The 23992-nt window shown below is 44.7% G+C and overlaps 2 protein-coding genes across 5 annotated transcripts; both read left to right on the plus strand.

The window, feature by feature from the left end:
- Positions 1–222: 222 nt before the first annotated feature.
- TMED4 (transmembrane p24 trafficking protein 4) lies at positions 223–4982 on the plus strand. 2 transcript variants are annotated; one of them, XM_020984052.2, is made up of 5 exons: positions 224–423; positions 806–906; positions 2266–2391; positions 2727–2873; positions 3829–4982. In XM_020984052.2, the coding sequence occupies exons 1-5, from the start codon at positions 258–260 to the stop codon at positions 3976–3978; spliced, it is 690 nt and encodes a 229-aa protein (XP_020839711.1). In that variant the 5' UTR covers positions 224–257; the 3' UTR covers positions 3979–4982. The 2 variants fall into 2 exon arrangements, with proteins under 2 accessions (XP_020839712.1, XP_020839711.1); XM_020984053.2 differs by lacking the exon at positions 2266–2391 and having other exon boundaries at positions 223–423.
- A 4343-nt stretch (positions 4983–9325) lies between these two features.
- DDX56 (DEAD-box helicase 56) lies at positions 9326–22640 on the plus strand. Of its 3 annotated transcripts, none has more exons than XM_020984054.1 (14): positions 9326–9434; positions 9663–9824; positions 10732–10892; positions 11051–11221; positions 11398–11488; positions 13367–13611; positions 13792–13911; positions 14333–14446; positions 14524–14618; positions 15837–15910; positions 16050–16139; positions 16666–16771; positions 21083–21165; positions 21850–22640. In XM_020984054.1, the coding sequence occupies exons 1-14, from the start codon at positions 9375–9377 to the stop codon at positions 21934–21936; spliced, it is 1659 nt and encodes a 552-aa protein (XP_020839713.1). In that variant the 5' UTR covers positions 9326–9374; the 3' UTR covers positions 21937–22640. The 3 variants fall into 3 exon arrangements, with proteins under 3 accessions (XP_020839713.1, XP_078005963.1, XP_020839714.1); XM_078149837.1 differs by having other exon boundaries at positions 21762–21850; XM_020984055.1 differs by lacking the exon at positions 13792–13911.
- The last annotated feature ends 1352 nt before the right edge of the window (positions 22641–23992 follow it).

Below are 23992 nucleotides of genomic sequence, written 5' to 3' on the forward strand. Positions count from 1 at the left end.
TCAAGCCAGTAATGAGAACTGCCCACTCTACGTACACGTAAATTTCTTCCCTGCTGTGGAGGGCGGAAGATTCTGCGCAGGCTCAGTCGTTTCTGAGAAGGGCGACTGGGAAGGGTGAGGAGGGCAGAGCAAAAGTGCGCATGTCGTGCTGTCTCCGGCAGTAGCTGTGTGAGGAGTTGCCTTGGAGCGGTCCTGGGCTGGAAGCGCCTGCGCGATGGTTGGTTGCGCAGGCGCGCTGCGCGGCTGGGCCGTCAGCTATGGCAGGTGTTTGGGCCAGGCGGCTGCGGGCTGCGATGTGGCACCGGGCGCTGCTGCTCCTGCTCTGGCTGACTTTGGCTTCAGTGCAGGGGCTTTACTTCCACATCGGAGAGACGGAGAAACGCTGCTTTATCGAGGAAATCCCCGACGAGACCATGGTTATCGGTTAGCAATGGGGTGGGAGGCAGCCCCTCACTTCTTATCCCGGCGCCGGCCCAGACTCTGATCCCGACTCTGACCTCTGACCTTCCGCCTCCAAAAGACACCACCTCTTGGCACTGGCCCCTTCCCCGGACTGGATCGCCTAAATCTCCCCCTACTCCCTGTCTCCAGCCCAGAACTGGGCTAGGTGCAGCCTCCCTTTGGCCCCCAGACTCACCTCCTTGAGGCTGCCCGGGAGTGTTAACTTGTCCCCAGAAGGGGGCCCTTCTCCAGGCTTCCCTCCCACCCCCACCCATCCGGTAGCATTCAGCCCTTGTGGGACAGGTGTTCTGGGGGCCTCGCCGTTGCTAGGTGTGTTGTGATAGAGAACTCATCTGCCCTGCAGGGAATTACCGCACCCAGCTATGGGATAAGCAGACAGAGACCTTCCTGCCTTCTACCCCAGGGCTGGGGATGCATGTGGAAGTGAAGGATCCAGATGGAAAGGTGAGACCCGCTTGCTGGTCCTCTTGTAGGGCGTTTGTATCTCTTGATTCTGTGCCTTTTCAGTCTGTACCCAGTATCTGAAATGCATTTCTTTACCTCAGCCTCTTGGATGCCCTAGCTCCCTTCCAGGCCCAGCTTAAGTGCTCCTTAGAAGCCTCAGTTTAAGTTAGTGGATCTAACCTTTGTTCTGTCAGGGACCTCTTTGGCAGGCTGATGAAGCCTATGCACCTCTTATCAGAACAATGGTTTCAAATACACAAAATATGTAGGATTAAAAGGGAATAAACTATATTGAAATACAGTTATCAGAACATTTTTTAAAAATAAGGTTATAGATCCCCTGTTAAGATTGTTCCCTAGGGGCAGCTAGGTGGCGCAGTGGATAGAGCACCAGCCCTGAAGTCAGGAGGATCTGAGTTCAAATCTGAGCTCAGATCAAACACTTGACACTTACTAGCTGTGTGACTCTGGGCAAGACACTTAACCTCAATGACCTTAAAAAAAAAGATTATTCCCTAGCTTAAGTGCTTTTTACAATTCTCCTTACAGGAGATCTTTATTGATTTCCTCATTTGTTAGTCTCCAAAATTACCTGTACTTTACAATTAGGTGTACCTTATGTTTAATAATATTCCCCCTTCTCAAGAAAAGTTGACCTTTTTGAAGGCAGGGACTATTTTTATTTTGTTTTTTTAGTCCTTAGTATGTTCTGCTGTGCCTGGTACACAATAGGCACTTAAAAAGTGCTTAGTGCATTGTACTGGTCTTTGGTCTAGACCAAGGATAGCTTCCATATAGGGATCTCCCTGTCCTAAACTCAGTGTTGTGTGGCAGAGAGTAGGCATTAACAGCTGGCCTCCTTGGGGTCACTGTTGACCTCAGAATTTTGGGGTTGGTTCTGTTTAGTTTGAAAACATTTGTTGACTATTTGCTATGGAGTTGGGAGGAAGGAGAGATTATATCTTGTTAGAGGTACCAGAAGAGAGAGGCTTCCTGTAAGACATAACATTTGAAATGAGCCATAAAGGATAGCTTGGATTTTTGTAGTTCTACATAGGAAGGGAGACTCAGATGGAAAGTAGACCACGAGTAAGGGCATCAAACAAAGAACAGGACTTTTTCCAAGAAGAACAGATAGTCCAGTTTGGCTGGATTGTAGGAAGAGTAGTGGAACATAAATTCTGAAAGGTAGGTTGGGACCAGGGTGAAGAGGGCCTTAGATATTTGGACTTTATTAGGTCAGTATTGGGGAGCCACTTAAGGGCTTTGAGCCACAGGTGTGAAATGATTAGGCTTATGGGCCTGAATGAGGATGGTAGAGGCTGGTTGGGTTAGGTTTTCATCGTTACTGTTTTGCAGGTGGTGTTATCACGGCAGTATGGTTCAGAAGGCCGATTCACCTTTACCTCTCATACCCCAGGTGACCACCAGATCTGCCTGCACTCCAATTCTACTCGAATGACCATCTTTGCAGGCGGCAAACTAGTAAGGGAATCTGCCCCTTTGAAGAATTACCGTTTTCCCCAGATCTGTTCCCTATTCTGAGTGAAAGGTGGGGGTTGCTTCTATCTCCACATGTGACGTATTGCTAAGGAGAGAGGCATTAAGAATGTTGAGAAACTTCCTATCCAGGAACTAGTGTTCTGTTACGTATGGTAATGGTGTTTTTAATGTACTCAGTAGGACTTTTTGAATGCCTAGGTTAGCAAATCTTTAGAGACAACATATACATTCTCTGAGGCCTTTTCCTCAGAGATCAGAATAGTGTGATCTGCTTGGACTCCTGGTCCTGACCTTGTGTATGTTTGCTTTTTACCTAGAGGGTACATCTGGATATACAGGTTGGTGAGCATACCAACAACTACCCTGAAATTGCTGCCAAGGATAAACTAACAGAACTACAACTCCGTGCCCGCCAGTTGCTTGATCAGGTGGAACAGATCCAAAAGGAACAGAACTACCAGCGGGTAAGGGAGTTGCCTTGTTCTGGGCGGAAGCTGATTGTTTCCTATGCCAGCCAGTACCTGAAAGCTGATGTTTAGTTTCTTCGAAGACTCTGGGAAATTAGTGACATGTTGAGAAGAGACTCTAATAAGAAATAGCATGGCATAGTAGAAGAGCACTAGACTTGTTATCAGAAGATCTGAATTTGAGTTCAGGTTCTTATACTTCCTACCTCTGTGACTGGCAAAAGTCACTTTGGGCCTCAGTGTCCTCATCTGTAAAATGAGGAAAATATTTCCATTACTTATCTTAAGGGGTTTTTGTGAGGAAAGCACTTTTAGACTGTTATATGTGATTATTGTTATTATTGCTGTTGTGGAAAGTCAGGCTTCCAACAAATAGGCAACTCAAAACCTGATAAGAGCAGTAACTCTGTGGGTCCTCTTTGGGCCTGCTTTTGAACCCAAGGGAGCTTGATCTCTTTTCAGATGTTGACATTGTAACTCGAAACCTTTGGAGTTACAGTGTAGGAATATTATAGCAGGAAGTTGAAGTGGGGAGGAGGTGAACCTCTTTGAACCAAAGGCAATAAAAGTTAGTGTAATATGGTGGGAAGAGCACTAAACTAGGATTCTAGAGTTTCTAGTCCAAGTTTCTAGTCCTAACTGACCCTAACTAATGTGTTACCTATGACAAGCCATGTCATCCCTCTGGCCCCACTTTCCCCATTTTACAAAGGAAGGAATTGATCAAGAATCAGGGGTGGGGAACCTGCAGTCTCAAGGACATATGTGGCTTTCATCTTTAAGAAACAAACAGGAAACCTTCAGGATTCTAGTATTCCACATGGCAGGAATAATTGTATTCTTTCCTGGAATAGAATTATAATATAGAGGGATGAACCATGTTGCCTTAATCTTATAAATCACAAGTGTCCATTCCCTGTGGCTTCTTATGTATCTCTCGTGTCTTCTACAGTTTCGAGAGGAACGCTTCCGTATGACCAGTGAGAGCACCAACCAGAGAGTACTGTGGTGGTCCATTGCGCAGACTGTCATCCTCATCCTCACTGGCATCTGGCAGATGCGACACCTCAAAAGTTTCTTTGAGGCCAAAAAGCTGGTGTAAAGTCCTTTCCTGTACAACTCCTTTCCTTTCATCCCACTTACTTGGTACTTTCCCTCTATCACACCCTGGCTACTTGGATTTTGGATGAAAAAAAAATTTGAGATTATATGCTCCTTTAGTTCCGTGGCAGCCACACCAGTTAGGCTGAGGTTAGTAGCCACTGGACTACACAGAAACTACCCCCATATCCCCCAGGGAAGGTCATAGGATACTGGTCAAAGCCAGTACAAAGCTCCTTCTGTACTCTGGGGAAGAGCTTGAGCTAATCAGAACATAGCCTTGATTTCATGGCCTGCCTTTTTCCATGTCCAGTCATCTCTCCTAGCCCATTGATTAAGTAAATAAGCAAAGGCCACTCACCGGCTTCCTTAATTTCTGATTTTCTTTTACTGTGCCTATGTCGTGCGTAACTGAAGTGCCACGAATAGGACACCCTAGCCTCACTGCTGTCCAGTTAGTCCTGGCTTCACTGAGATGATCTGTGACTGTAAATAAGTTGGCAGGTCTTGGATACCAAGGGAATGAGATTTTTCTAATATAACAAATATTTTTTTGATATGTGTATTTTATCCTTCCTATCTGAAATGTCATTGCCTGTGTATAAGAGTGGGTGAAAAGATCAGTGCAGAACTGACAGTCTTTAGTACTGTCTATGTGTACATTTTTTTTATAACTACGGTGGCAGCCCTAAGACTCTTCAGTGAAAGTTCTAGAAGGTAGGGACCCAAGCAGACATTTCACCCTATTGCTAGTAAGGCCTTGCCTGTAAGTCATGCACAGGCCCCTTTGGACACTTTGAGCCCCTTAAGGGGATACGAAGTTAAGGTAGGAAGCTGTGGAGTGAGCAGTTGGAGGCAGTCAGTTTTCTTCCCTTCTTCTCTCTTTCCCCCCACAGAGCTGCTAACTGTTAAATTTTATTTAAGATGCAGTAAATATTTTCTCCATGGGTCCCAGGTTCAGTTATTTGTATGGATTTTCCAGTGAAATAAAACCTGTTCTGGTAACTTGTGATGTTTGAGATGAATAAAAGTTCTTACCAGACCAGAAACCAAGCACAATAATAGAGTATAGGAAACTTGGTATGAAATAACCCCGAGGATGACTTGGAGCTGATCTTAAAAGTCTTGAGACCCTCCCAGTTTGGAACAAACATACCTAAGGTCTCAATTAGAATTAGGACCACATCCAAAAGGCTGGTATTTACCTGGGCAGTCTCCTCAGTCTCAGCCTTTAGGAATCATTCTGGGCAAACCTTACCAAACCTCCTTCATCCTAGAATACTCATTATTTGTCCTATTTCAGATGTTTGAGGCATGGCAGATTTATGGGTTATATGGCTTATGACTTAGTTGTGTTTTAAAGAAGACAAACCGCTAATACTGTTCCTAGATATCATGAGTTCAAAGTGAACTCTCCTTATCCTGGCTTTTTGGAAAGAGGGAGAATTACCAGTTAAATGGTAGACAGGGTTAGACCAGTTTTGCAAGCAGTGAGTTAGAATGTTATGATAAATCTCAGAAAAGCTGGTATATCACCATATCCTGGGTATCCTTTCTTTGCTAATTTTTGATCAAGAGGTGATAGAGTAAGGCATGTACTTAAGAAGAGCCATTTTTTTGTCAGGGGCTTTCTTGAGTGCAGGTACTTCTGGGTACCATAGTAGATGGTTTTGTGAAGTCCTTTGACAAAAAATAGTTACCTTGGTGGCCAAATGTATGGCAGTGATCATCTCAACTTACCTAGGTTAGACATTTCATGCTAGTCCATTACTGTACTGGTACTGATCTTTCTAGCTTAATAGGGTCTTCAGAATCCATGTGGCAGGAGCTTTGAGCAGCCATGGTGACTGCCATGCTACTAAAGTATTAGAATGTAACTTTTTTTTTTTGGTCCAGACAATGGGGTTAAGTGACTTGCCCAGGGTCACGCAGTTAGTAAGTGTTAGGTGTCTGGGGCCACATTTGAACTCAGGTCCTCCGGAATCCAAGGCCCATTCTCTATCTACTGTGCCACCTAGCTGCCCCCTGGAATGTAACTTTTAAGAATAAGCTTGTGAATGTTTACATATATTGTAGAGGGGTTTAGAAGGCTAGCTCATTAGGGAGGAGGGAGAGAGACCTCTGTCCTGATGTGTTTCCATGTAGTTTGCAGGTATGTCATAGGCTTTCAAAGATTGGAAAACAATATCCTACTGAACATTCAGATTATTTTCCCAGGGGCTTGGCCAGCATAGCTGTCCCAAGAACTGCTTCTCCACCTTGATCTTTTTGCTCCTTTAATCCACCTGTGTTGTTCATGAACCTCTAAATCACATTCTTTTCATGGTTTAGCAGCTGCTCTATCCATCTAGTTCAGTTGCTTCTGCTGTGGCTTACACTATGTGCCTTTCACCTTTAGGCTCCCATTGGGCTCCCTGTTCACTGCAGTTATATCTTGCTAACTCTACATTCTGAGCCTGATTTAGGAAGGGTGGCTGGGGCCTAAACTATATTCTTCCCTCTCAGGCAGTTATTTCTACTCACTTAGCTCCTTCACTTCCAAATCCAGCTGCCTTAGGCTGCCCAGCCCAGTCTGCTTTGCCTTGCTTTTCATGGCTGTCAAAAATCAGTGCCACAACCCATCCCCACAGCCTTACAGTTCTGGGACACCAGTGTAATGAGAGATAACGTGAACAGTATTTAGGTTTTAAAAAATGGTTGACACGATCATCTTAGAACTGGCAAGGGATGTGTTTCATTGGCAGGTGGTGATAGGGTGCTGGTGTCAGGAAGACTAGAGTTAAACTCATCCTTAGACACTTAATAGCTGTGTGACCCTGGGCAAATCACTTAACCTCTGATTGCCTCAGTTTCCTCAACTATAAAATGATAATAAAAGCACCTACCTGAAGGATTGTTGTGAAGATCAAATGAGATAATATTTGTAAGGTGCTTGGCACAGTGGCTGGCACACGGTGCTTAATAAATGCTTATTTCCTTCTTTCCTATGGAAGTATCAGACACCTTTGTTTTCTAAAAATTGCAGATAGGGGAAAGTGCATTGCTTGCCCCTCAGGGCATTAGTTGAGTAGAAAAAAAGGTGGAGGGTAACATATATTAGAGTAATAAGGATGAAAATACCTTTCACATCTGTGGATAGGGGATCATGAACAAAATGATGAGTTTTGAAGAGAGAAAATTTAAAAGTTTTTACACAAAACAATATAGTTAAAATTAGAAGGAAAACAACTGGGAGAAAACGTTTGCGTTTCCAAGATATATGGGGAACTGCTTCAAATTTATAAGAAGGAATACCACTCCCCAATTGATAAATGGCCACAGGATATGAACAAGTAGTTTTCAGGGGAAGAAATCCAAGTTATCAATAGCTATGTGAAGAAAATGTTCCAAAACACTCATAACTTAAGTGCAAATTAAAGCAACTCTGAGGTTCCACCTCCCACCCAGCAGATGGGCATAGCAAACAAAAAAAGGAAATGACAAATTTACCAGAGGAGCTGGGGAAATACAGGTATGTCTTCCATTGTTGGTGGAATTGTAAACTGGTCAAGTCATTCTGGAAAGCAGTTTGGAACTGTGCCCCCAAAGCCATCAAACTGCATACCCTTTACCCAGCAGTACTACTTAATAGTACTATACTATTTGGGGTCTGTACCCCAAAGAGATCAATGAAAGAGGAAAAGGACCCCTGTGTAAAAGATGTAACAGTTCTTTTTATGGTGGCAAATAATTGGAAACTGAAGGGGTGCCCATCAATTGGGAAATGACTTAACAAATTGTGGTTTGTGACTAATGCAATAGGTAGTGTGCTGTACGAAATGAAGGGAACAGTTTTAAAGAAACCGGGGAAGACTTTGTATGAAATGGTGCAGAGTGAAGTGAACAGAACCAAGAGAACAATTTTTATATTAACACTGTAGAGACAAATAACATTGAAAGACTTAAGAACTCTAATCAATGCAATGACCAATCACAATTCCATGCTACCCCTCACCTGACAGAAAGGTGATGCACTCAGGGTGCATTTTGAGACGTATTTTTTGTACATGACCAAAGCAGGAATTTGTTTTGCTTGACTATACATATTTGTTACAAGGGTTTTGTTTTTCTTCCTTTATCAATGGGGGTGGGAAGTGGGTAGGGAGAAGAGGTAGGATTTTGTTAATTGAAAAAAAAATTCTTTTTAAAGTGGAGGCTGAGGAGTTGTTGCAAATGGGTGAGGGACTCATGGTATCTGTCCCCAACTTTTGGACTATGGTCAATAGACATTTTAGGAAGGTTAGATAGAAAAGGAAGGGTGGAGGAGCCAAGTAAGAGCAATTGTGTAGGGGTCTGGAGGTCAGTGTAGTAGTGTGAAGGCTCTGCAGTAGGCCTTCATTTCAAATTCTGACTGCCACTTATTACCTCTGAATTCTTGGGCAAGTCATTTAACTTCTTTGGGCCTCAGTTTCTTACCAAACTCTGGAAAATCAGCAATGTATTGGGAACAGTGAGAAACAGCATGGCCCTGTGGGAAAAGCACTAGACTTGGTATCCGATGACCTGGATTTAAGTGTAGGCAATCCTAGCTGCCACAAGATTGGAAAATAGGGGGATGGACTAGATGGCTTCTGAGTTCCCTTTCATCTCTAGATCTGTGATATAATAATAGCTACTATTATATACTGCTTTAAGGTTTTCAAAGTGCTTTACAAATAACTTATTTTATCCTCACAATAATTTTGGGAGGTAGGTGCTATTATTATTTCCAGGGTGGCATAGTGGATAGAGTGCTGGTCTGGAGTTAGACCTGAGTTCAGATCCAGCCTCAGATACATAATAGTTGTGCGACCCTGGGATAGTCAATTAACCACAGTTTGCTTCAGTTTCCTCATCTGTAAAATGGATATAATAATAGCACTTACTTCCCACGGTTGTTGTGAGGATGAAATAATATAGTAATTGTAAAACACTTAGCACAGTGTCTGGCACATAGTAAGCACTATATACAAGTTAGCCACTATTATTTTACAGATAAGGAAACTGAGGCAAACAGCAATTAAGTGACTTACCCTGGGTAACACACCTAGTACGCATCTGAGGCCATATATGAATTGGGGTCTGATATCCCTTTATGAGCTGAGGGGACTTGCACTTTCTCATTGCCAAAAGCCCAGCTCAAATCGTCTTTTCCCAGAGGAAACAGAAGGCGAAGCCAGCCCTCGGAACCAAGGTCGACCAGACCCAGTTGGCAATAGAACCCGGTCGGGCCCCTAGCCAATTGTGTTCTTCCGGGAGTGAGGCCATTATGCTCAATCTGATTGGGCAGTGCTCTAGCTCCGCCTCCCGGCTCTAGCGTCATCCCGGCGAGGGGCAAGGACTTCCTGCCGCGCATGCGTGTTGTTATTTCGCGGAACCATGGCGGCTTCCGAAGTTTTGGGCTTTGAGCACATGGGGCTGGATCCTCGGCTCCTGCAGGTACTGGGGCGCAGGGGGGCGAGTGTAAGGGCAAGATCGGGGGGCAGGCTTTGGTCATCTCTTTACTTGGCTCCTGTAACCCCTCCCCGAAGACGCGGCTCCTTGGACCGCCCCAACTGATGGCACCCGGCCCCGGCGCTGACCCGGCCCGGCCTTCTGTTCCCTCCCCTGCCGGAGCCCTCTTCTTCCCTCCTTTCCCCACCGTTCTCTGCTTCTGTCCTCTCTCAGGCCATCGCAGAGCAAGGCTGGGCTCGGCCCACGCTCATCCAGGAGAAGGCCATTCCACTGGCGCTGGAGGGGAAGGACCTGTTGGCCCGGGCTCGCACCGGTTCGGGAAAGACCGCTGCTTATGCTATCCCCCTGCTGCAGCATCTGCTTCACAGGAAGGCGGTATGACATCCTGGGCCCTTAGGGTGAGGAGGACCGAGGAAAGAAATTCTCCAGTGAGGTGTAGTTAACAGTAACGTCCTCCCCATGCCACCTAAGTCCCATTTCTTACTGCAGGTGTGATCCTGGGCAAGCTACTAAACCCCCACTGTGCCTCCGTTTCCTCATTTGTGAAACGAGGTGGGTGGACTACATAGCTTTTTAGAGCCTTTTCTGTTCCAGATCTCTGATCCTAAAGGCTCTCAGAGAAAGGAGGCGTTGGGGTCTCACTTGATGCCATAGTTGCAAGCCAGCGTGTAGTGGCAAATGTCTGAAAATCCAATACCTGCTTTTAAGTTTAATCTGAATTTCTAATATTTTCTCAGGTTAGAAAATTGATAAAAAACAATTTAAGACCTTATTAGTAGCTTGTGGATTTCAGCGGTATCAGTCCTCAGCAGACCCCTGGTAAACCTCTTTTATGGAGCCCTATGTCAAAGATCCATAGGGACCCTTTTAAAGGCATAAGGTCATGTTCTTCTCTTTTAGATATGGAATAGAATTAAGCTAAGGCTAGGGTAATCATATGACAGTGAAGGGATAGTGTAAGGTTATGTATGATCTATGTTGGTTTGTGAAGGAAAGATCATAATACTTTTTAGATGTCTTTATAAATGTCTTTTAAACGTTGAATAGAATTAAGCCAAGGCTGGGATAACCCAGTCATGTGACAGCGACTGAAGGGAGTCAGGTTCTGTATGACTTATGGTGGTTGTGAAGGAGAGATCAGGTTGCTTTTGGAGAGGACATGTAAGTTTTCATTTTTGTGGGGATTGTGGCCACTGTTGACTGAAGATAGTACAAGGAAGAGATAAAGTGGACAGTATGATTTGGGTTGGCTGGTTAAGGTCCTTAACTTGTGCTGTTACAGACAGGACCAGTAGTAGAACAGGCTGTTCGAGGCCTTGTTCTTGTACCTACCAAGGAGCTGGCACGGCAGGCACAGACCATGATCCGTCAGCTGACAGCGTATTGTGCCCGGGATGTTCGTGTGGTTGATGTGTCGGCTTCAGAGGACTTTGCTTTTCAAAGGTGGGTGAAAGGAATGAAATTAGGAGACAGTCATCTAGAGGTAAAGGATTAAGGATAGTGATGGAGTGCTTGCTTTCTAGTTATATTTCTTTAATTTCCTTTGGTTTTGTATATTTTGCATATTTCTACCCTGATACTAGTTTTTTACATTCCTGTAGGCCCTTGCTAATGGAGAAGCCAGATGTGGTAGTGGGCACACCATCACGAGTGCTAAGTCATCTGCTTCAGGGAAACTTGAACTTGCGTGACTCCTTGGAGCTGCTTGTAATGGATGAGGCTGACTTGCTTTTTTCCTTTGGATTTGAAGAAGAACTTAAGACCCTTCTTTGGTAGGAGGAAGGGATTGTTGCATCTTGGGAGAAAGGGCTTGCGTGGAGAATAGGGATGAGATTTCATTACTGAGTGCCCTGGAGGCTACAGGGTGGATTATAGGGGTGACTGTGGGAACTCTAGCTGTTTGTTGAATGCCCAGGATGGAACCTGACTCTTCTGTGATCTTCTGCAGCCACCTGCCTCGGATATACCAGGCCTTCCTCATGTCAGCTACTTTTAATGAAGATGTACAGGCCCTTAAGGAGCTTGTATTGCATAATCCGGTGAGACATAATGGAGGGAGGATTGGCAAAGACGAGAATTCTCCCAAGTCCCTCACTGCCATCCTAAATGTTTCCTTCAAGGGGAAACGGTTCTCATGTAAAGCCTATGGCAGTGGTTCCCATCTTTTTCCAGCCCGAGGCCTCCTCTCTCACAATAACCAGCAGTCAATACTAGTTCAGCTGTACCCCAACTACCTTGTAAATATAGTTATGTACCATGTTGCTCTCTCTTCTAGCTGTGTGCCTTTAGGCAAGTCAGTAGCCTCTTTGAGATTCAATTTCTTCATATTTGCAATGGTCGTAATACCATGAATGATTTCTACCTCCCAAAGAGATTTCAAGGCTTAAATACTACTTCACTTGGTAATCTCATCAGCTGCATGGATTTAATTACCATTTCTGTGCTGATGATTCTCAAATCTACCTATCCTGCCCCAAATCTCACTGCTGACTTCAAATCTCCAGCTGCCTTTCAGATATCTCAAACTGGTTTTCCAGTAAACATTTTAAGCTTAGTATGTCTAAAATGGAACTCATTTATCTTTTCCCCTAAATCCTTCCCTCCTTTCTGTCTTCTTCATTACCATAGAGTGAAACACCATCCTTTCAGTCCCTCAGGCCTACAATCTAGGAACCATCCTGTATTCTTCGCTGTCTTTCCCTACCCCTGCCAATCCAGTTTGTTCTCGAGGCCCATTATATCACCTCTGCAGCATCTCTGGAATGTGTCCTCTCCTCTCCTTGTTACCACTTTAGTGTTGGTCCTCTTCACTTCACACATAGATTACTGCAGTAGCTTTGCTGGTTGCTCTGTCTTCACAAGTCTGTCTGCTACTCCAATACAGCCTCCATTCAGCCACCAAAGTGATTTTCCTAAAGTACAGATCTGAGCATGTCAACCCCCCATCCTCCACCCCAGTAAACTCCAGTGGCTTCCTGTTATCTCAAGGAGGAAATACAAAATGCTCTGTTTGGCATTCAAAGCTCTTCGTAACCTAGCCTCTCCTACCTTTGAAGTCTTCTTATACCTTACTTCCTGACATATACCCTGCAGTCCAGTGACAGTGGCCTGTTGGCTCTTCCACAAACAAGACATCTCTTGGTTCTGGGCATTTTTTCTGCCTGTCCCCACTGTCTAGAATGCTCTCCCTCCTCAACTCTGTCTACTGATTTCCCTGGCTTCCTTTAAGTCCCAACTAAAATCGCACCTTCTATAGAAAACCTTCCCCAGCCCCTCTTAATTCCAGTGCCTTCCCTTTTTTAAATATTTCCTGTTTATCCTATATGTAGCTTGTTTTTTCTATATTTGTTTGCCTGTTGTCTTCTCCATTAGATTGCAAACTCCTTAAGGGTAGAGATTGTTTTGCCTCTTGGTACAGCCAGTTCTTGCTTAAGGGAAGTGGACTGTTCTGCAGACCTCTCCTTCTCCTGCTCCCCTCTGTGGCTGTGTACCTTGCAGCTTGTGTGGTAGGAGCGGCTAAACTGTATGGAGCAGAGGACCCCTGGCACAGGGCTGCACTCATGCTGCCACTGCTGCACATGTCTGGGGAGTTGCAGTTGCGTAATGCAAATTTACATAAAGTAAGAAGTATCTGTATTCCCAGTGCTTAGCACAGTAACTGTCAAGTATTAGGTACTTAATAAATGTTTATTGATAATTTATGTATGTAAAAATGCTTTGCAAACTTCAAAGTACTCTGCAAATGTCTATCAGCATCATCTTCCCAGTCAAAAACTGGCTAGGGGATGAGGAATTTCAGTGTTCTGTTTGTACATTGAACATAGTTTCTACATGTTGATTGGGACATTTCTGTGTTGGTACTTGTCTCTTCTCTTTCTTACGTGGCTCGTTTGACCCTCACTTTACCTTCTCTCTAGGTAACCCTGAAGTTGCAGGAATCCCAGCTTCCAGGGCCAGATCAGCTGCAGCAGTTTCAAGTGGTCTGTGAGACAGAGGAGGACAAATTCCTGTTACTCTATGCCCTGCTAAAGCTATCTTTGTTGCGGGGCAAGTCCCTGCTCTTCGTTAATACCTTAGAACGTGGTTACCGCCTTCGCCTTTTCTTGGAGCAGTTCAGCATTCCTGCCTGTGTGCTCAATGGAGAGCTCCCTCTGCGTTCCAGGTTTAGAGTCCTTGTGGTTTGGTGTGAGGTGATAGAAAGAATAAGGGAGTGGAGTTATACAGCTGGGACTGTTGAGGAACCAAAATAACAGGGAGAGGCTAAAGCTAAAAGTTTGGGGTTGATGAAGAGCCAACTGCCAGGTACCATAGAACCGACCTGACATCCCGTCTTTGGCTGTAGGTGCCACATTATCTCACAATTCAACCAAGGCTTCTATGACTGTGTCATTGCAACTGATGAAGAAGTGCTGGGGGCCCCTGTTAAGGGCAAGTGTCGGGGCCAAGGATCCAAAGGAGAGAGGTGACATGGAGCTCCCTAAACTTCCTTAGTTCTCTACTTCCACAGTCCTGTCTTTTCTGTCTTTTGGCAGGATGCTAACTAAACTCTAGAATGCATGAAATGGGGGTAAGGGCTAGGTTTTTCTTGTCACTTTTCACAGTATTTCCAGGTGTTACCTTTGCTGTGGATATGTGAATGTTCTTTTGGTCTTTAGCTCTAGGGTAGGGGGGAAGTGATATAAATTAGATTGTCAACTTGAGAAAAAAATGGAAAAGAAAAGGAAAAATTTGAATTAGATTCCAAGGCAGCCGGTTACTAAAGAATGTTACCCACTCTCATTCAAACAGTGGACTAACTTAATGTCTCTTTTTTTTGTTTTTTTTGGTTTGATGTCTCTTCTTAAGGAAAAGGAGCAGTTTGATTTTAACGATTTTCTCCACAGGGCCTCTGATACAGAATCAGGTGTGGCACGTGGCATTGACTTCCACAATGTAACAGCTGTGCTTAATTTTGATCTCCCCCCTTCCCCTGAGGCCTACATTCATCGAGCTGGCAGGTAGGTGTGGTGACAGGCTGTGTGCAGAAGCTCTGAGGTGAAGGGGATTGTGGCTTAAATTCATCTTCTCTTCATAGGACTGCACGTGCCAACAACCCAGGAACAGCCCTTACCTTTGTCCTGCCCACAGAACGTCCCCAGCTAAAAGAAATTGAGGAGGCCCTCGGGGGAGGTAAAGACTGGGGTTTCTTGTAGGGCAGCTTTTGTTTCCCTTGTCCTCAGCTTGAAAGAAATGGAACCATCCCAAGCTGGATTAGAGTAGAGAAGCAAGAATAACCATAATTAAGGAGTTTGGGGTGATGTGATCAGAGAAAGTCCAATGAGAAATTTCGAGTAGAATTACAATGCTGAGAGACAGCCTGGAGAAGAGGAAAGAAGTGTGGAAAAGGGTACTCTGTGTGTGTGTGTGTCAGTCTGTCTGTGTCTGTGTCTATGTATCTGTGTGTCTGTCTCTGCCAGTGCAGTGGGCAACCCTTCTGTAACTTTGGCTTATAGATTTGCTGGTGTCACACACATCCTGGGCACAGAATTTTGTCAACTGATAGATCGTAGTCTGTGCCTGCTGTGGCAGCTCCTTCTTTAGTGGGCACAAGGACAAAGCCTCAAATAGCCTGTTCCTCCACTGATCTTGCCTTAACCAGCCAACCCAAACAAACTTGTCCTTGTACTACCTCCAGTCAGTTAAGTGAGTTGACCAGAGTCACAACCAGTGTGTGTCAGAGAGATGAAGCTTGAACTCAAGTGCTCCTGAATCTGAAGCCAGTTCTCCATATACTATAGCCTGGTGCCTTTCTGCAGGAAGAGTATGCTGAATTTTTTTTCTGGGAAGCCTCAGAAAGGGCTGAGCAGATTTCGAGAAAGCAGTTGGTTTCAGGAAGTGTTGAGCTGCAAGAATGCATTATCTCTTCCTGGTGTTTCATATCTAAGGTGTTGATAAGTGTGTATCAGCACCAGCGTTTGTTGGACATTTACTACATACAGCACGCTGGACTAAGTGTTGGAGTTACAAAGAGGTATAAAACAAGCACCCTTCCCTCAAGGATCTAGTTGGGCAGATGGGAAGCCTGCTATTTAACAAAAGTTAATAGCATTAGTACCTGGTGTATGTGAAAGTACCCAGGTGAATGGATACACATAAGTGCTGCTGGAGTTCAGAAGAGGACTGAGGATTTGGGGGAAAGTAGGTAGCACCAAAAAAAAGGAAAGGTGGGACATTGTCCTCCTTGACTGGGATAAGAGATTAAATGAGGTAGAGCTAAACAATGGAGAAATGCCTCTTCGCTCTCTATTCCTTCCTTCTTTGGGCTGATTTCTGGATGGACTGCTGTACTCCATTAGATGCTAAAGCCTTTCAGCTATTTTAGGACCACACATGTTCTTCTGTCCACAGAGAGTGCACAGTCCATGTTTCTTCCCTACCAGTTTCGGATGGAGGAGATTGAGGGTTTCCGATACCGCTGCCGGGTGAGTTGGGGGCATGCTTTCTGTACCTTTCTGAGATCGGGGGGTGCCAGGCTTAGGTTCAAGGGATAGAATGGGTTTAGTGCCGTGCCAGTTGTCTTAGCCATTTCACTGACCAGTATGGTCCTCCTCCCTGGCTCAGGATGCCATGCGCTCTGTGACAAAACAAGCCATTCGCGAAGCCAGACTGAAGGAGATTAAAGAGGAGCTTCTGCACTCAGAGAAGCTTAAGGTAAGGAAGGATGGGTCACGTTTGAGAGTGGAGAGTCAGGGAAAGGAGGGAGGTCTGGCAGTGTTCTGGTAGTGAGGAGTGGACATCTCTGCTGCAGAGGGGACTTTGGGTGTTGTTTGGGGTTTACTGGGGCCTTATGAGTCAAGGGCATTAGGAGTAATGTGACAGCCCATGGAACATAAGACAGGATTAGACTTTGGTTTGGTTGAATGGTATGTATTTGTTATAAAGGGGAGGGGAGCTGGTTGGTTGATAGGTAGATAGTGATAACCTTCTCCCCCCAAAAAGAACGTGAATAGAACGTTTTTTTAAAATGGAAGAAAACAGTGCAGAAAAAGGACACCCAAATGGAGCAGTTTTGTTGCTGCCTTGGTAAACTTAATATTTATATACTTAAGCTATACATAAGTTCAGTTTCTTATATAACCTACTTTTTTATTCTTTACTTTTTGAAATGCTGTTCACAAAAAAAGAGAAAATAAAAAAAAATAGGCTTCCACAGTAATCCGTCTTCTCTTTCTTCCAGACCTACTTTGAGGACAACCCTAGAGACTTACAGCTCTTGCGACATGACCGGCCCCTGCACCCTGCAGTGGTGAAGCCCCATCTTGGCCATGTTCCTGACTACTTGGGTGAGACTCACTTAGGTTGTAGATATGGCCAGTGCAGAACATGTGCTAATGAAGTGGAGGATAGAGACCTCTGGGGAGGGTGGGGTCCCTGACTGGGAACAGGGCTTTGGATCAGTCAGCTAGCCAACAAGTATTTGTCAAATGCCCTCTCTTCCCAGTTGGAAGATATTTTAAAAAAAGCACAAGACACAGTCTGTGCTCTCAAGATTCATCTAGTTGAGCTAGGGAAGGAGAGCTAACTAACACTTGAGAAACTTTGGGGAATAATTGATACTAACTAGTATTGACTGGAACCACACTAGGATCTTCAGGAAGGGAGAGCTCAATGTAGCTGGAGTAATTAGAGGGAAAGTTCCTGGAGAAGGTAGGAAGTGATGTAGTACAAAGAGTTCTAGATTGGGATTCAGCACCTGAGTTTGAATTCCACCTCTGTTACTAACTCTGGTTCTAGTTCACCTCTCTGGTCCTGGGTTTCCTCTTCTGTAGAGTGAGAAGGTTGGATCCAGTTAGGTCTTTTGTATCTCTGAGTCTGTGATCTGGAGTCCTCCATGTGCTGTCAGATACAGGTGCTACATTACTGTGGTTTGGCAGACCTGTTTTTTTTTTTATTTTAAAGTAAAAGTACTGGAGTGGAGTTGGAAGCAATTATGTTCAAATGTATCAATTAAAACAGTTGTATGTATTGAAAAACAAAGAAGGTAAGACTTGAGTTGGGACTTGGCAGGAAAGTAGGTTTTTCATAAGTGGAAGAGAGTGTTCTAGTCAGGAAAAATGGCAATAGCAAAGGTATACTGAGAAGTAAGACTAGTGTTCAGAGGATAGTGAAAAGGCTAGTTTTGCTTGAGTGGAAGGTTCCCATAGGAGAGTAATATGACATACTGCTTCAAAATTTGTAGGAGCTCGGGACAGCTAGGTAGCTTAGTGGATAGACATCGGCTAGCTATATGATCCTAGGCAAATCACTTAATCCTGATTGCCTTCAAAAAAATAATAAAATGAAAAATAACAGAGGGAAGGCACTGGAATTAAGAGGCATTGGGGGAAGCTTCCTGTAGAAGGTGGGATTGTAGTTGGGACTTAAAGGAAACGGGGGCGGGGAGGCTCAGTAGACCAAGTGGAGGAGGAAGAGCATGCTAGGCGTGGGGGACTCACAAGCTAAATAGGGAGATTGTGAACCAGAGAGAACACCCAGGGCCAAGAGATGATTGTCTTGTTTGTGGAACAAACAGGAGGCCACTGTCACTGGACTGAAAAATACATGGTAGGGAGTAAGGTGTAAAAAGACTGGAAAGGTGGGAAAGGGCAGGTTATGAAGGGCTTTGAAGGCCAAGCAAAGCATTTTGTATTTGATCCTGGAGGCAATAAGGGATGACTTGCTGGGTAGGGAAGGGAGGAAGAATTTATTTGGAAATGAAGGTGGTGTAAAAACACAATGGTGTTATTCAGATTTTTAAAAAATTGTTTAAAGGGAAAAAAAGTGCTTGTTTTTGAATCCGAGGATGTGGGTTCTAAAGCCCAGCTCTAAACTTAGTAGCCATGTGGTCTTGGACAAGTCACTTTATCTCCATGAGCCACAATTTCCTTATCTGTGGCATGAGGATGTTGCACTAGGTGGCCTCTGAGGGCCCTTCCAGCTCTCAAACCTATAAATCTATATCCAGCAAGCAGTGGGAAATTTGATACTTGACTTCATGAGATCAGACCTAACGATAGAGATTTGGGAGTCATTCAGCAAACATTTATTAATCACCTGTTTCCGAGAAAATTAATAAAACAAATGAAAATAAAAACAGTGAACTCAGTTTTGGGACATGTTGCATTTGAGATGCCTACTGGACACCCAATTTTAAATATCCAAACAGGTGAGGGAGGAGCTCAGGAAGAGACCAGAAAGTGCTGCATCTTTAGATTTGAGAGTTGTCTACATAGAAATGATAATTAAATCTATGGGAGCTTATGAGTTTACTCAATGAGAGAGTGTAAAGAGAGAAAAGAAGGGAGCCCATTTGTCCTTTCTGACAAATGAGAAAACTGAGAGAAACTACCATTGATAGATCTCAGAGTAGCATCTAGGACTCTTGCTGGTCTACCCACTCTCATCCCCCAATCCTTTCCCCACCCCCCACAATGAGAAAAAGGAGAATCAAAGATGCAACAGGACCTGCCAGGGGAAGGATATGGCAGTGCTAACTGGTGGTAGGCCTGCTCGCCTCTTTCTTTCTGTGTTCTTTGCCAAGGAAAACGATCTTTGAACTGGGAAGGACAGAACAAAAATTACTAATAGAGACTTGATACTCAAGATAAATAGGGAGATTGTGAGAGTATACCTCAGTTAAGGGGCAGCTAGGTGGCGCAGGGGATAGAGCACCAGCCCTGAAGTCAGGAAAACCTGAGTTCAAATCCTGTCTCAGACCAAACGCTTGACGATTACTAGCTGTGTGACACTAGGCAAGGCACTTAACCCCAATTGCCTTTAAAAAAAAAAAAGAGAGTATACCTCAGTGTCCTTGATGAGTTCTGGTCAGCAGGCCTAGATGAACAATATCCCAGGATACTGAAAGAACTGGCAAATATTATTGCTGAACCACTGTCAGCGACCTTTGAATGACCATGGAGAATGAGAAATGTGCTATAAGGTGGGAGAAAGGCAAATAGTGCACTGATTTTTCAAAATAGGCAAGAAAATGGAATCTGTAAGCTACATAGGGTCAGCAAATTTGACTTAGATTCTTGGCAGAATTCTAGAGCGTAAAATAAAAAGTGAAGTAGATTTGAAAAGATTGGCAGGTTGACATAAAAGAAACTTCCATAAGGAATGAGTTGTTTCAAGAAGTAATGGTTTCCCTTCCCTTTGATACCCAATCACTGAATAAACATTTATTAAGTACCTACTATGTACCAGGTACTGTGTTAAGGGCTGGGGATACAAAGGAAGGCAAAAGACAGTCCCTGCCTTTAAGGAGCTCACAACATATTCAGGCACATAAAGACAGCATGTTAAAAAAGAATCTGACAAGGGGTGGGTGTAGGGTACCTGGCCCAGGAGCGTGGTAAGATCCTGCAGCTGGGTGGAAGGTGATGAAGTAACTGCACTGGGCCCCTTCCTCAAATGCAAGATCTGGGAGGAGCTCTCCCATGTTGTCTACCCTCTCAGGAGGGCTGGGGAGTAGTGAGTTTCAGAGTTCATTTAGTTTTAATAGCCCGTTGGTTGAGTTTGTAAGAAAGTAACTTCCTTAAGAGGGCAGGGATCTCACTTTCCGTATCCCCAGTACCTGGCACACAATAGGAGCTTAATAAATACTTATTTCTAGTGAGATTGAACACCTGGTTCATTGGGTATATATAGAGAGAACTGGCAAAAGCTACATATGGCACTGGGAAAGTGGGGAAAGCGAGTTTCAGATTTTGAGAGTTGATGCAGCACCATGTGATGTTGAAGTTTGGGTATGTATGGCCTTACAGGTGTGTAATTCAAGGGGAAATTGGAGTTATAGAAGTTACCAGCCTGGATAGTGAAGTCATTGAAAAGGATTATCAGAGATGGGGTGGGAAGGAAGAAATGGAAATTCACCTAAGGGAGAATATGATGGGTTCACATCCTGTAATTGGAGCATTGTAGTGAACGTGTCCTTGTGGTCATTGAAACGTTATGTGGTGTAGTGACTAGAGCACTGGACATGTCAGACATGGGTTGGAATCCCACCTCAGATACTTATTAGCTCTATAACTTTGAGCAAATCCTTTAGCCTCTCTAAGCCTCAGTTTTCTCTTCTCTGAAGTGCCTAACAGTAGTGCCTAACTTACGGTATTGTTATGAATATCAACCTGAAAGCACTGTATAAAAGTTAGCTGTAGATATTACTGACGTTTGGAAATAAGAGACTAGATAAAGAATCATCTAAAGAGAGGCAATAGTTGAAGCCATGGGAATAGATGATTTTATTGATGGATAGCTAAATACCTGAGGAGAGACTTTTGAGAAGATTGGGGGAGGAGGGGCATGGGAAGGTTAATGAAGAGGAGCCATCAGACTGGACAGAGTAGAAACAGGCAGAGAGATGAAATGAGAACTAGTTTAAAGAATGGAAATTAAGAGGTGATAGAGCTTCTAGCAGGAGGGTGTTCAGAGTCAAATGCACAGACAGGTCCAGGAGGAGAACATCAGGAGGGATGAATTCTGTGTTGGGAACAGATCTACTGGGGTCATATCTGAGGATGGCTGAGTTCCAAAGTCCTGGAGGGGATGAGAGCTGCAGTTGTAGCAGAGTCATGGATGTAGATTGCCAAAGATCTGTTTTCTTCATTCCCTAGTGCCCCCCACACTTCGTGGCATTGCCCGTCCTCACAGCAGGCGGAAGCGGAACAGACCTTTCACCTCTCACAGGAAATTTAAGGTATGTCCCCTTTGTGGGCTCTGGTTGGGGAACGGGGTCCTGGAATGTTGACCCTTTTCCCTTTCTTGCTGACTTCACTGCAGGGCCCTAGAGCAGGGCTTCTTAAACTTTTTCCACATGAGACCCTTTCAGAGACCCACAGTTTAAGAAGCCTTATGAGAGAGCAGAGAAGAGGCATTATCTTTGCCTAAGGTCAGAAGCCCCAAGGAAGCCTGGTGGCTTGGTTTGTGGGCTAAGAACTTGTGACTAGATGTCAAGGTAGCAGACAAAAGGAACTTGAGACTTTAAAAAAAAAATTCCCCCTCCCTCTGTTTTTGTTTTTTTAAATGTTTCCTCAGTAGGGAATAGTGAAGGCAGTGGCAGGAATAGGGGAGAGGAAGGGGAAAAGTAAAATGGGTTATGGTGTATGTGTGGAGTGGGGTAGCAGCTCGTAAGAAAGAAGGCACCAGGGCACTTCCTCCTGTCTGGGCCTCTGTTTCCTCATTTGTGAAACAAGGAGGTCAGACTAAGTGATCTTTAAGGTCTCCCCAACTCAGAAAGGCCTCTGATACTCTGTGACGGTGAAACGCTTCTCTTGCCTTGTGTTCTTTGGACAGTTTGGCTTTTACAGTTCCTAGCAGGGAGACTCATCACTCTTCTGCCAGACTGAGAATGCTCGTCCTTAATACCGTCTTACTCTCACAGGCTGCAAAGACACAGAACCCTCTTCGAAGCTTCAAGTACACCAAGAAGAAGCCAAGGACCTCTGCCCCTTCAGCTAAGCACTCCTGAGATTGCTCACCCAGCCTTGGGCCTGAGTGTCAGATGTACCTCCCTTCCCTTGGCAACTGGCCAACTACTTGTTTGTCACCCTTGATGGAAGGCTGGCCAGCCCTATGCTGTGAAGTGACTCTTGGACTCAGTGTGGGATGGATCTGCTTAAGAGACTGGACTCCCAAGGGCCAGATAGTGTTGGCCTCACCCCTAGTTGAGATGGCAGATTCTGCTCCCCAGGCCGCAGCATGCTATATCTCTCTTCAGCCAGCAGGGGTCACCATGCATAGTCTCATGGACAGAGCTGGAAGAAACTAAGAAACAGTCTGGCTTCAGTGATCAGTGGGACGCTGTAATAAATGGAATGAAGTATATCCTCATTCTCCACACTCAGGGTGCTGCATTGACTCCTGCTCATACCTTAGCATCTCTACTCCCTAGACTAACTTTGATTTGCCATGCCCCTCCACTCTCTTAGAGCTCCCAGACTCACTACCCAAGACCACAGGTCCCCATCTCAAGTCTGGAGTCATGGTCCTCTGCGTGTACACACATTTCTTGCCCATTTTCAGGCCCTGGTTCTCACTCACACACCTGATTAGGAAGCTGGTTTCCAAGAATTATGTTTGTTTCTTCCTGTCATTCAAGAACTCCACTCCCTGCCTTTTGCTGACTGTTGGGAAGTTTCTACTGCCACCTGGAATATAGCCTTCTCATTCTTATTTGAGCTTTCTTTTACCCATTTGTGGCGGGGGGGGGAAGTGTTCTTTGTGAAAAATAGAATGCTAGATTTGGAGTGAGGTCCTAAGCTCAAATCTCAGCTCTGCCATTTTATAAGGGTGTGGTGTTGGGCAAGTAATATAACTTCTCTGGCTTCAGTTTCCTTATCTCTAAAATGATAAGATTGGACTAGATGGTCTCCAAGGTTCCTCCTATCTCAAAAATTTATGAATCTGTGAGCCATTGTTTTCAAAGTATATAAAAGGTCCACTGGTTGTGCCCCTAGTAGCTGTTGGGCCTCCTAGTTCCTCTTCTCTGACAAACTTAGAGCAGATGTCAGTTATGGGGGATAGCCTCCTTTGGAAGAAAGGAGGAGGGTTACTCTGCTGTACAGGGTGTGTCCCAGTGATGATTCAGCATGGCCATTTAGTCAGCCACCCACTCATTAAGTGTTACAATGCCAGGTAGTAGCCATAAAGTTAACCCTGGGAAGATGGGGAACATGAAGAAAATATGTGGGCTGGTGGGGACAATGACCTAGATAGAAGAGAGAGGACAGATTTAAAGATGCGTTCTAGAATCATCAAACGTTAACAGATAAGAGAGATCGTCTTAAAGCCTGTGGTCCACAGCTGAGGTCAAAGTGCCCTGCGTCAAGGTGAGTCTCCTGTTAGAGTGTGATTTGGAAGGGAATGGAAGGAGGTGCCTAGGGTCTAAGCGGTGACTGAGTAGGACTGATGCCCACTGTGAGGGAAGAATGAAAAGGGCAGACGAGGACACAGCAACAGTGTTTATCCAAACTTTGGAATAGTATAGTTGTGAGGTAGGAGAGGTGAGAGACCTGACCTGTCTCAGTGAGTTGATGAGATCAATCATTTTAACTCAACAAGTAGTTATTAAACACCTGCACTAGCCCTTTGTGAACTTCCAGGGAGCTCAGGGTGTGGATTTTAATACAGCATTTTGACAGGCATTATGTTGGGTGATGGAAGTACAAAGACAGAAATGAGTCCTTGCCCTCAAGGAACTTACATTCTACTGGAGGGCTACAGCATCCTCACAGATGAGTGTATCCAAAGTAATTTCCAGTGGGAGAAAGTACTGAGGGGCTGGGGGAGGGAGATCATTTGCCTAGTAGGTGTCACCTGAGCTGTGCTTTGGATGGACCTAGGGATTCCAAGGGGGAAGGAGTTGGGAGGTAGAATGTTGGGCATAAGGAATGGTATGTTGCTTTTGGACTTGAGGTGGTAAGAATACAGTAGGGGTTGCTGCTGAAAACAAAGGAGGCTATCCTTTGACCCAGAGAGCCAGCTTCTAGACCTATTCCCCAACGACATCGAAGACAAAAATATGT

This window comes from Phascolarctos cinereus, unplaced genomic scaffold (genome assembly GCF_003287225.1).
Source record: "Phascolarctos cinereus isolate Bilbo 61053 unplaced genomic scaffold, phaCin_HiC Scaffold_2;HRSCAF=192, whole genome shotgun sequence".
NCBI lineage: Eukaryota > Metazoa > Chordata > Mammalia > Diprotodontia > Phascolarctidae > Phascolarctos > Phascolarctos cinereus.